At 36.5% G+C, this 12,351-nt stretch overlaps 1 protein-coding gene across 2 annotated transcripts in view; it reads left to right on the top strand.

Annotated features, from left to right (window-relative positions):
* The window catches only part of ZFHX4 (zinc finger homeobox 4), a 174,655-nt gene that overhangs the window by 158,217 nt on the left and 4,087 nt on the right, over positions 1–12,351 (top strand). For both annotated transcript variants that reach the window (XM_088149216.1, XM_088149215.1), the window contains exons 9-10: positions 140–5,527; positions 12,148–12,351. The exon at positions 12,148–12,351 is cut by the window's right edge and continues 4,087 nt beyond it. In XM_088149216.1, coding sequence (XP_088005342.1) covers positions 140–5,527; positions 12,148–12,351 — 5,592 coding nt within the window. The remainder of the gene's footprint in view (positions 1–139; positions 5,528–12,147) is intronic.

The raw sequence follows: 12,351 nt of genomic DNA, 5'->3' as shown, positions 1-12,351 counted from the left end.
ATAATACTCATACCAAAGATACCTTCCCCTAAATAATCTGTGGAACATTTGATGCTCTTTTTCAATCTATGTTATATCTTCCAATTCTATAACAGCTAATATCTTTCTTTCTCTCTTCCTCTCTTTCTTTTCTAAGCAGGTGATAGTCCTCCAGATGAGAAGAATACTCCTGGGCTTGAAGAATCAAAAACTGGAATGGAAATTAAAATAGAGGAACATAAGCCACTAAAAGAATCTGCTGAAATGCCAGAATGGAACAAAAGCAGCACTAATGATATAAAGATAATTGAATCACTGCCAGATCATTTGAATGAACAGCAGAAGAGGCAGCAGCTGTCTGTTTCTGATCGCCATGTCTATAAATATCGTTGTAACCATTGTAGCTTGGCTTTTAAGACTATGCAGAAGCTTCAGATACATTCCCAGTATCATGCTATTCGGGCTGCTACCATGTGTAGCCTTTGCCAACGTAGCTTCCGTACATTCCAGGCTTTAAAAAAACATTTGGAAGCAGGCCATCCAGAACTCAGTGAAGCTGAAATTCAGCAGCTGTGCGCATCTTTACCTGTAAATGGTGAACTCTGGGCAGAAAATGAAAGTATGGCACAAGATGAACATGCACTAGAACAAGATATAGAAAGGGAATATGAGGTGGACCAGGAAGGTAAAGCAAGTCCTGTAGGAAGTGATAGCAGCTCGATTCCAGATGAAATGGGCTCAGAACCAAAGCGGACCTTACCTTTTAGAAAAGGGCCAAATTTTACTATGGAAAAGTTTTTAGATCCTTCTCGTCCATATAAATGCACAGTGTGCAAAGAGTCTTTCACGCAAAAGAACATTCTTTTGGTCCATTATAATTCAGTGTCTCACTTACATAAACTCAAAAAAGTGTTGCAGGAAGCATCAAGCCCTGTCCCTCAAGAAGCAAACAGCAGCACTGACAACAAACCCTATAAATGCAGCATTTGTAATGTTTCTTACAGCCAAAGTTCTACACTGGAAATCCACATGAGATCTGTACTTCATCAAACGAAGGCAAGGGCAGCAAAATTAGAGCCGAGCAGTAGTACATTGAGTGGAAGTAGTATAGCAGGGAATGTTAATAGCCCTAGCCAAGGATCAGTAGAGTCTACAAGCTTACCAGCAGTTAACAACAAAGAAACTCACCTAGATGCCAAAGAATTAAATAAAAAACAGGCTTCTGAATTAGTTTCTGCTCAGCCTACACATCATCCCCCCCAGTCACCAGCACAACTGCAGATGCAACTTCAGCATGAATTGCAGCAGCAAGCAGCTTTCTTTCAACCACAATTCCTGAATCCTGCATTTTTGCCTCATTTCCCTATGACACCAGAGGCATTGTTGCAATTTCAACAGCCCCAGTTTCTTTTTCCATTCTATATTCCTGGGACTGAGTTCAGTTTGAGTCCTGATCTGGGTTTACCTGGTTCTGCCGCTTTTGGTATGCCTGGGATGGCAGGGATGGCAGGTTCACTGCTAGAAGACCTAAAACAGCAGATGCAAACTCAGCACCATGTTGGTCAAACTCAGCTACAGATATTACAGCAACAGGCACAACAGTATCAAGCTACACCGCCTCAAATTCAGTCCCAAAAGCAACAGCAGCAACAGACTACTAAGTTGGTAAAAGCAGAGCAAAATAGTGTGGTAAATGCAGAATGCCAGATGGTGAAGGATATGCCCTTAATTAAGGAATCTGAAGAGATTTCTGAGAAACAAGAAAAACCAAAGCAAGAATTCACAAGCGATAGTGAAGGGCTGAAAGAAAACAAAGAAATAAAGAAGCAGAAGTCCTCAGAACCAATTATCCCACCACCTAGAATTGCTTCTGGGGCAAGAGGAAATGCAGCCAAAGCTTTATTAGAAAATTTTGGCTTTGAGTTGGTTATTCAATATAATGAGAATAGGCAGAAGGTGCAGAAGAAAAGTAAAACTGGTGATTGTGAAAATACAGACAAACTGGAATGTGCAGCGTGTAGTAAATTATTTTCAAACATACTTATACTGAAGAGTCATCAGGAACATGTTCATGGTCAGTTCTTCCCATATGGTGCACTAGAAAAATTTGCCTGTCAATACAGGGAGGCATATGACAAGCTTTATCCTATATCACCATCTTCTCCAGAGCCACCCCCACCTCCTCCCCCACCCCCACCCCCACCTCCACCTGTAACTTCTTCACAACCTTCATCTAGCTCTGGAAAAATTCAGAGCATAACTCCTACTCCTCTGCAAGCTCCACCACCCACACCTCCTCCTCCACCTCCTCCACCACCACCTCCTCCACCACCACCTCCACCTTCTGCTCCACCACCAGTGCAGCTACCAGTATCTTTAGATCTTCCACTTTTCCCCCCAATTATGATGCAGCCAGTGCAACACCCAGCATTACCTCCTCAGCTTGCCCTTCAATTACCACCAATGGATGCTTTATCTGCAGATCTTACTCAACTTTGTCAGCAACAGCTAGGATTAGATCCAAATTTTCTACGACACTCTCAGTTCAAGCGTCCCCGTACCAGAATCACAGATGACCAACTGAAAATCCTGCGAGCATATTTTGATATTAATAATTCTCCCAGCGAAGAACAGATTCAGGAAATGGCTGAGAAATCTGGCCTTTCACAAAAAGTTATTAAACATTGGTTTCGAAATACCTTATTTAAGGAACGACAGAGAAACAAAGATTCTCCATACAATTTTAGTAACCCTCCCATAACGGTTTTGGAAGATATAAGAATTGAACCACAACCCAGTTCTTTAGAACATTACAAATCTGATTCATCTTTAAGCAAGCGATCATCTAGAACTAGATTTACTGACTACCAGTTGAGAGTGTTACAAGATTTTTTTGATACAAATGCTTATCCAAAAGATGATGAGATTGAACAACTTTCAACTGTACTTAACTTACCGACTCGTGTTATTGTTGTATGGTTCCAAAATGCACGGCAAAAGGCTCGTAAAAGCTATGAGAATCAAGCTGAATCTAAAGATAATGAGAAAAGGGAGCTCACCAATGAGAGATACATTAGGACTAGTAACATGCAATATCAATGTAAAAAATGTAGTGTTGTTTTTCCTAGAATTTTTGACTTAATTACTCATCAGAAAAAGCTGTGTTATAAAGATGAAGATGATGATGCCCAAGATGAAAGTCAAACAGAAGATTCAATGGATGCCACAGATCAAACTCTTTATAAGAATTGTACACTTTCTGGTCCATCTGACTCATCTAAATGTATGGCTGTAACAACAACAGCAAGCTCTGGATCTGGTTCCAGTACTCCTTTAATGCCATCACCCAAACCTGAACCGGAAAAAAACTCTCCCAAACCTGATTTAACAGAAAAGCCAAAGCAAAATGATACCATACCTAAACAAGTTGAGACTTCCTCCCAAAGCAACAAATCAATGCAGTCTACACTAACATCCTCCTCTGATCCACAGCCCTCAGCTTCTCAAGCACAGCAACACAAACAATCCCAAATAGGAGGCAGACCACCTTCCACATCGCAAGCTACGCCTGTTCCTTCCAGCCCTTTAACAATTTCAATGGCTCCTCTTCAAAATAGTCTACCTCCTCAATTACTGCAGTACCAGTGTGACCAGTGTACAGTTGCCTTTCCCACTTTAGAACTTTGGCAGGAACACCAACACATGCATTTCTTAGCAGCACAAAATCAATTCCTCCATTCTCAGTTTTTAGAAAGGCCTATGGATATGCCCTATATGATATTTGATCCTAATAGTCCTTTGATGACAGGGCAGTTGCTGAATAGTTCTTTGGCTCAGATGGCACCACAAGTAGGTTCAACTCACACCACTCACCATACTGCTTCAGTTCCTGGCTCACTTAAAAGAAAACTGGATGATAAGGAAGATAACAACTGTAGTGAAAAAGAGGGAGGAAACAGTGGTGAGGACCAGCACCGGGATAAACGATTGAGAACTACAATTACTCCAGAGCAATTGGAAATACTCTATGAAAAATACCTTTTGGATTCCAATCCTACCCGAAAAATGCTAGATCATATTGCACGTGAAGTAGGTCTTAAAAAGAGGGTTGTACAAGTCTGGTTTCAAAACACAAGAGCTCGAGAAAGAAAAGGGCAATTTCGTGCAGTAGGGCCAGCTCAATCTCATAAAAGATGTCCTTTTTGCCGAGCATTGTTTAAAGCAAAGTCTGCTTTAGAAAGTCATATTCGCAGTCGACACTGGAATGAAGGAAAACAAGCAGGTTATAGTTTGCCACCAAGTCCTTTAGTAGCCAATGAAGATGGAGGAGAGAGCCCACAAAAATACATGTTTTTTGATTATCCATCTTCCTTAACAAAAATCGATTTATCAAGTGAAAATGAATTAGCTTCTACTGTCTCAACTCCTGTCAGTAAAACTGCAGAAATGTCACCGAAGAATCTTTTAAGTCCTTCTTCTTTCAAAGCAGAATGCAATGAAGATATTGAAAATCTGAATGCTGCGCCTGTGGATAGTTGTTATGATCAGAATAAAACTGACTTTGATGAAACTTCATCAATTAATACAGCAATTAGTGATGCTACAACGGGAGATGAAGGAAACAATGAAACAGAAAGTATGAGTGGCGGTTCAAGAGATGTGAAATCTACATCAACTCCTAAAGAGCCAAAAAACATTCTAAATGACAGTTTGCCAAAAAACACAAACATGCCTAATATGGAGAACAGTGACGATAAGTTTTTATTCTCTCTGACGAGCCCATCAATCCATTTAAGTGACAAAGATGGAGACCATGACCAAAGTGTTTATATTACTGATGATCCTGATGATAATGCTGATCGCAGTGAAACATCAAGCATAGCTGATCCAAGTTCACCTAATCCATTTGGAGCAAACAATCCCTTTAAATCTAAAAATAGTGATCGGCCTGGTCACAAACGATTTCGGACACAAATGAGTAATTTACAGCTTAAGGTCTTAAAGGCTTGCTTTAGTGACTATCGGACTCCAACCATGCAAGAATGCGAAATGCTAGGGAATGAGATTGGCCTGCCCAAACGTGTGGTTCAGGTTTGGTTTCAAAATGCTCGAGCAAAAGAAAAGAAATTCAAAATTAACATAGGGAAGCCATTTATGATCAATCAGAATGCAACTGATGGATCAAGACCAGAGTGTTCTCTATGTGGGGTGAAGTATTCTGCACGTTTGTCCATAAGAGACCATATATTTTCCAAACAACATATAACAAAAGTGCGAGAAACTGTGGGAAGTCAGCTGGACCGGGAAAAAGACTACTTAGCTCCTACAACTGTTAGACAGCTGATGGCACAGCAAGAATTGGATCGTATTAAAAAGGCTACAGATGTTTTAGGCTTAACAGTACAGCAGCCAGGCATGATGGACAGCAGTTCGCTTCATGGAATCAGTTTGCCAGCAGCTTACCCAGGACTACCTGGCCTTCCTCCAGTTCTTCTACCTGGAATGAATGGTCCATCTTCCTTAACTGGATTTCCTCAAAGTTCAAACAGTAAGTAAACATGAAAAGAAAAAAAGTAGTATTGTTGAGACAAAGTTGGAACTGTATTCGCCAGGAATGCCTTTCTGTCATTTATGTGACTGTGCATCAGAAAAATAATGTGTTCAAAACATGCTGTCAGTGGACCCTTCCTAACCTAGATATTCTGATCCAGCAAAGAGGAACAGGAGACAGTAATGTCCTCAGGGAGGTCAAAATTTGCAAGATAGGAAGCAGGAGTGTGGCATCATAGTGCAAGTTTTGCCCTTGTTGTATGTGTGTCACCAACACATGCACACACAAAAGAGGACAGGGCTTGGATTGCAACATAATGCCCACCATCACTCAGGTTTTAACCCCTCCCTGTGTATGCCCCTAATGAGGGCGGATTCAGTCTTTACCAATTCCCTTACCCCTGTAGTTCTCTCTGTGTCCCATAAACTTGGAGGACTTTCCAAAACATAATGGGAGTAAAGACTGCAGAGAGATAGGCCCTTGATGGCAGAAAAATAACAAAAATCTAGAATCCATCCAATATTTATAAGAGTTTGAATTTTAGTTAGCTGAAATTTTGTCAATATTGTGTTTTTCAAGTAAAACAATGTTAAATGTAATGTGTATTTTAAGTAACAAGTTATATGTCAATTAAGTAACATTCTTAACTAGAACTTTTACACATATTTACGAGTTCATCCAATAAAAACCATGTATTTTTATAATTTAATCAATATTCCACATACATTTGTCATTATTTAAAATATTTTACTGCATAAAGGCAAATTGAGGGATGGCATTAAGTAACTGAGGCAAGATCTCCTTGAAGCAGTAATGAGAGTAAAAGGAGCTTGTACACTAATAGCTTGTTCTCTGGGGTTTAACTCTATCCAGCTAAAGCTGCAATTCAAATAGTTGCATTGAAATCAGTGGGACTTCTAAATAATCATGGTAAAGATTGAGCTAAAAATCAATCTTATTTTATTTAATTCACAACAGTGGTTTTTCCTGATCTCAGTAACAGTTTAAGGCGTTAGATTGTAATGAATTAATATAGTCGAGCATAAATTCTAGGCAGTAAGGCTTTATGTATTTGCAAGAATGCAAGTAGAAAAATTACAAATCTAGGAAATATTTATTTCCAGATGGTTCTTGATTTGAAGATTCAGTGCCAACTGTTTGGTTAGTTTCTATAGTAATTATTATAATAAAAACTAAAATACATTTTCCATATCCGAGAGTGTCACTGATACAGAACTTTTACCTATCATTAATATTATGTGGCTTATGATTACATTAAAACTACTCAAACTTGAGGTTTGAGGTCTATACTATAAATTGCCCGCACTAAGATTATAGCAATAACATCTTTTCTATACAACTTTATTCTAATCGATAATAGCCATTCCATTGATTGCCCTATCCAACATCCTTGCCTTAGTTCATAATGTTTTTCTTTTCAAAATGGGGAATTTTCCCTTCTGCTTTTGTGTAATAAAATTAAAACAGTGCATCTTTTGTTATGTGCACACAAGTAACACATAAAGAAAACTGCATATTAAAGATGCTAAGTGGTATATATAAGATTTTAAACTTAAAAGAAAACTAAAATATATTTTATCAGAATAATTACAATCCTTTTCTTTAGTTGGTGAGTGATAGATTAAAAAAAGAGAGAGAGAGAGAGAAGTCCAGTCTACACATGGAAGTGTGTTCTCCTCAGTAAGAAGAACCCATTGTAGGACCATATTGCAAAGCCAAATCCCATCCTTCAGAAACATCTGAGCTGACAGATAAAGCCCTCATGGCATGGACTTTAATTTCTAGTGTTATATTCAGTCTCCAAACCTTACACATTAAGTTCCTGAGAACAAGTATTCAGATTTTGGAAGAAGAATAAAAATCATAACACCGATTTGGAATAAATGCTGGAAAGACAGTTCTCTGGATTTTTCAGAACTCTTTTCTTTGCAGAGTATTTACTGAAGATAAGCTTCACTTCCAGACTGAGCTGTTATTATTGCTATTACTTCTTCCAGTTCTCAATCCTAGTACAGTAATAACTTACGGTTAAGCCATTTTCTACTTACAGAAGATTGTATTGAGGCCTGGAACTGGTAATAACAATCTACAGTCCAGCAAAGAGTTGTATAAGACTATAATAAGCCTATACATACATACATACATACATACATACATACATACATACATGCTTATTATAGTCATGTATATATATTTATACATTAATACATATATATATATATTTAATAAATAAATAAATAAATTTGGGGAGTACTGTTGCTCTTTCAAAGTAGATTTAAGGACCATTTAGGTAAAATATCTAACAGCCTTCATTCTGTTAGGAAGGAATAGAAACTTTCTCTACACTTTCCTCCTCTGACGTCTGGCATTGTTAGCTAAGACTTCACTTTAAAACTGTTCAGAGCACTGATCTGTGATCAAGAGATGACCATTAAAAGAATGTCAGGCTCTATCAGAGATTTCTGTTCTCCATTTCTGTGCCTATGAGGTTGCAACAGTATGCATAACACAGGTTTCGATTGTTAGAAATGGGACCGAAGTGCACAAACTGTTAAACGTTGAAGTTCAAGGCAACACTTCCCTACTGTCATTGGATCAGCTAATTTGTGTATCAATAGCTGACATAAATATTGAGGATCTATGTGCAGACTAAGCCTGATTACTTGCAGGTTATTTCTAGATACTGGACATATGGATCAGTCCTTTGAGTTAGCAGATCTTCAAATAATTAATGTAGTAACATAATCTATAAAATATCAGTTAAGACTGAGGCAGAGCACTTTCAACTGATGTGGCTAATCTCTTTGTATAAATGCTAAGCAAATATATATCTTGATACATTTCATTCTTCCATATGCTAAATAAACCCTCTATCCTATCTTTATTACCCAGAAAATATATGTTCCTAATGGCTCTTAATGGAATAGTGGAAGTGAAAGGAAAAGAGTAGATTATATTAAACTTTCATTAGTGAAAAGCACTCCTCCTCCACAGTTCTTTAATATATGCTCATTGCTGATATGCTTCATATCTTATTAACCCACTTTAACATCTTGTTTTGCTGTGTGGGCAGCAGTTCCCATCTGTGTTTGATGCAAAGAGAGAAGTTTAATCAGAATCTTCTTTCTTTCAGTCCACTTTCTGCCCTGATCCTGGTTATGATCCTCTAGTTTAGTTCTTTCACCTTTTAAAATATTTCAAAATCTGCTAACAGTCCTGCCACCTGCTTCCAAAAATTATCCTAGGATTCATTTAAAATATGATACATAATACCTCTGAATGTACATGTGCATCCATATCTTCTTCACTCTCTTTAATGTTATGACCAAATTGGCAGAGAATTTATCAAATTATCTTTGAGCATGTTTGCAATTAATTATTTGCATAAAGATCTGCATAATTAAAATACGTATTTTTGTTAGCATTGCTCAGTTGTTTTTCGGGTGACCATTATTCTACTTAACAAATACAGCTAAGTAGATTCTACCCTTATGCCCCCATTCAGTTATTAGCCCTTGATCTGTCACAAAACTACTCAAAAAGCCATTCTTATGTATTGGTATGTATGTATGTGTGCCTGTATATGTATGTATGTACTGTATGTTTGTGTGTGTGTGTGTGTGTGTGTGTGTGTGTGTATGAATGATTTGGAAAATTTACCGAGCAATTTCAGTCATGTCATCTCAAGCTTAAACACCAATCATTTCATTTGGATTTACTCACTGGTAATGAGCTATCCTCGTAGCTTTAATTTGTCTTCTAATTGATATATGTCTACATCATTAATTGCCACAATCTGAAAGTCTTTAAAATTTGTTTAAACATGATGTATCAAGGAAAATAACATAGTTGGCATAATGATTGGAGAAGTCAACTTGCCCAATGAAAGAACAAATGAAACAAATCCAGTCATTATGGTCATATATATATATTACTTACATTATTTAGACAGAAAATTGCTAATGTTTATATCTGTAATAAACTTTTCTAACTAATTTTACAGTATTTGAAATATGATGATCTTCACTGTTAACATTTCTTGATTAACTGCTTTGCACTTATAGTTAGACCTCAACTTTTGATTAATGTCTACTTTGTCTATTGAACCATTGTTGACCATCCAATTTTTTAAAAAAATCTTCATTTGACATACGGGCAAGCTAGATGCTTGTGTACATTATGAGAAAGCCAAAAAAAGGATATTATATATTTATTATTTAAAATAATACATTATCTCTGGGGCAGATGGGCGGCATATAAATTTAATAAATAATAATCCCAGTAGTTATAGCTTCTTATTACCAGAAATAACTATATGCATTTTTATTAAAAAATATTTTAATATAATTAAATTTTCATTAAAATAATTTAAAGTTTAATGAAGTCTTAAAAGTATTTTTCTATTACATATTTATTATGCCAACTGCAGATTTTTAACAGATGCCAACTAAAGACTGTTTAATAACTATATATTTTAGCTTCCAATGAAATAAAAGTAATGATTCTGTAACAAACATTAAAAAATTGCCTTGTTAAATCTGATAGCTTCTTTCTCTGAGTTCTAATTACTTTTTCCTAAGAAGTGTTAAATACCTGGATATTGATGATGACAGCACCATTCATGCCATTAATAACTCGTCCATCCTGTAGGGTCCAGGGTTCTTAATCTTATAGTGTCACACATACACTGATCTTAGAAGATGCTTTAAGCCCTAATTTCTATGTATTACCTTATTTTTCTCTGCAGCAGCCTCTTAAAATTTATTTTCCACACTTTTCTGGCCAGTTACAAAGATCATAACCACTGCTTTTTCAGTAGCCAATAAAAATAGAATACTGTATAGACAAAGTTGTCTAAAACTAGCATTTTAAGTGTAACAAGAAATTCCTCATGCTTATTTTCACTAAGTATATAGACAAACCCAATACAAAGTATTTCTTTATTATATAGCAAACTGTGTCCCAAGTCAGTAAAGACAATTATTGCTTTTGTAGCCACTATATATAAAAATCAGGCTTATTTCCAAATTTGTGTTCAGAAGATGATGGCTTTATGCTGCAATCCTTCTCAGAAACAACTTACACCAATAAATTAAATAGGACTTACTTCTGAGAAGCCATGGGTAAGATTATACTAAATTGCTCACAATGAGCTTCCACTGCAGGAATACAGTGAAGACCACATAGCTTTGATAGTGGAACATTCTAATTTTATTTTAAAGAAAGTGGAAGACTTTCTACAGTTGCTGCAACAGTAGAGAGTACTCAAAAGAAAATTCTCACATGTACTGTATCACAATAAAAAAGACCAGTTTGATCACTGCTATTTTTGATACTTATCTATTGTTTTGTTTATGTTGCCCATTTTAATTAGGCGAATCTAATATTATTAGCCTATATATTATTAGATATGTAATCACTTGTATAGAGAACCAATCTGCTGCAGTGGTTAAGGCTAGAAACTGGGAGACCGTGAGTTCTAGCCCTGCCTTAGGCATGAAGCCAGCAGGATGACCTTCGGCCAGTCATCTCTCTCAGGCCTAGGAAGCGGGCAAGGAAAAACCACTTCTGAAAATCTTGCCAACAAAACTTCAGGGACCCAAGTCAAAACTGACTGGAATGTACCTGCCCACTCTGCAAAAAAAGTTACATAATTACTTATTTCTCAGGTGAAAAAAAAAAACTTATCCCAGAGGCAGAATTAGTTAAAATGAGAACAAAATTCAGATATATTGCAAACCCCAGTTAAGAGTATTATTTCAATAGTGTCAGGCTAATATCTGTTACTATATGAAATAAATAGTGTCTTTAGGACATATAGTTATTGTTTAATAATTAAAACTTCAGTTGATCAATCAGTGGCAAAAAAATTTAATTAAGGAAGCATTTTAAGTGTCTAAACCTTTGATATATGCAAATTTATTTTGTTCAATCAATTAAAACAGTTGATTTGTCAACTCAAATTAATAGATTGATAGCTGCAACATTGTATACTGTATGCTTTAAGTCTAAAATTAAAACTATAGAATCATTGATTGTATATGTATACACAGGTAGGCGCCAAACATTTGTCATGTTTGTTCACAGTTAACAAGTATGATGTTGTTTTGTAAGATGATGACGGTGATAATAGATAAAGTTGAGCACTTATGCAGCAAATGTCAAGTATGTCTGAAGGGGTCCTTATACATTATATCAGGACCTCTTACAATAGGCATATAAAATATTTGTATATTACCAAAAATATTGGTAACAATTTATGGGTGAAATGAGATTTGTCAGATCACACTGCTTCATTTACCCAAGGTGCAATTGCACCAAATAATGAATGCCATTATTTTAAATTCTGATAGATATTGCTATTCTGGCAATATCAGAATTTATTTACTGGCAGAATTTATTTAAATTCTGATAGATACTGCTATTGTGGCAATATCAGAATTTATTTACTGGCAGAATTTATTTAAATTCTGATAGATACTGCTATTGTGGCAATATCAGAATTTATTTACTGGCAGAATTTATTTACTGGCAGAATCTAATTGGCAGTAAGATTGTAGGCACTTATAATAACCATGTTTCTATTATATTTCCAGCTTTAACACCTCCCAATGCAGGCATGCTTGGGTTTCCTACTTCAGCTACTTCATCTCCTGCCCTCTCTCTCAGCAGTGTCCCTTCCAAATCTTTGCTGCAGACTCCACCACCACCTCCACCTCCTCCACCTCCTCCACCTCCTCCACCTTCTACATCCTCTTTGTCAGGACAGCAGACAGAGCAACAGAACAAAGAATCTGAGA

The sequence above is a fragment of the Python bivittatus genome, unplaced genomic scaffold, assembly GCF_059951505.1.
Source record: "Python bivittatus isolate LINGU-HERP-01145 unplaced genomic scaffold, Pbiv_v1 ctg000590_np1212, whole genome shotgun sequence".
Lineage (NCBI taxonomy): Eukaryota > Metazoa > Chordata > Lepidosauria > Squamata > Pythonidae > Python > Python bivittatus.
This window is presented reverse-complemented; position numbering and strand designations above follow the sequence as displayed.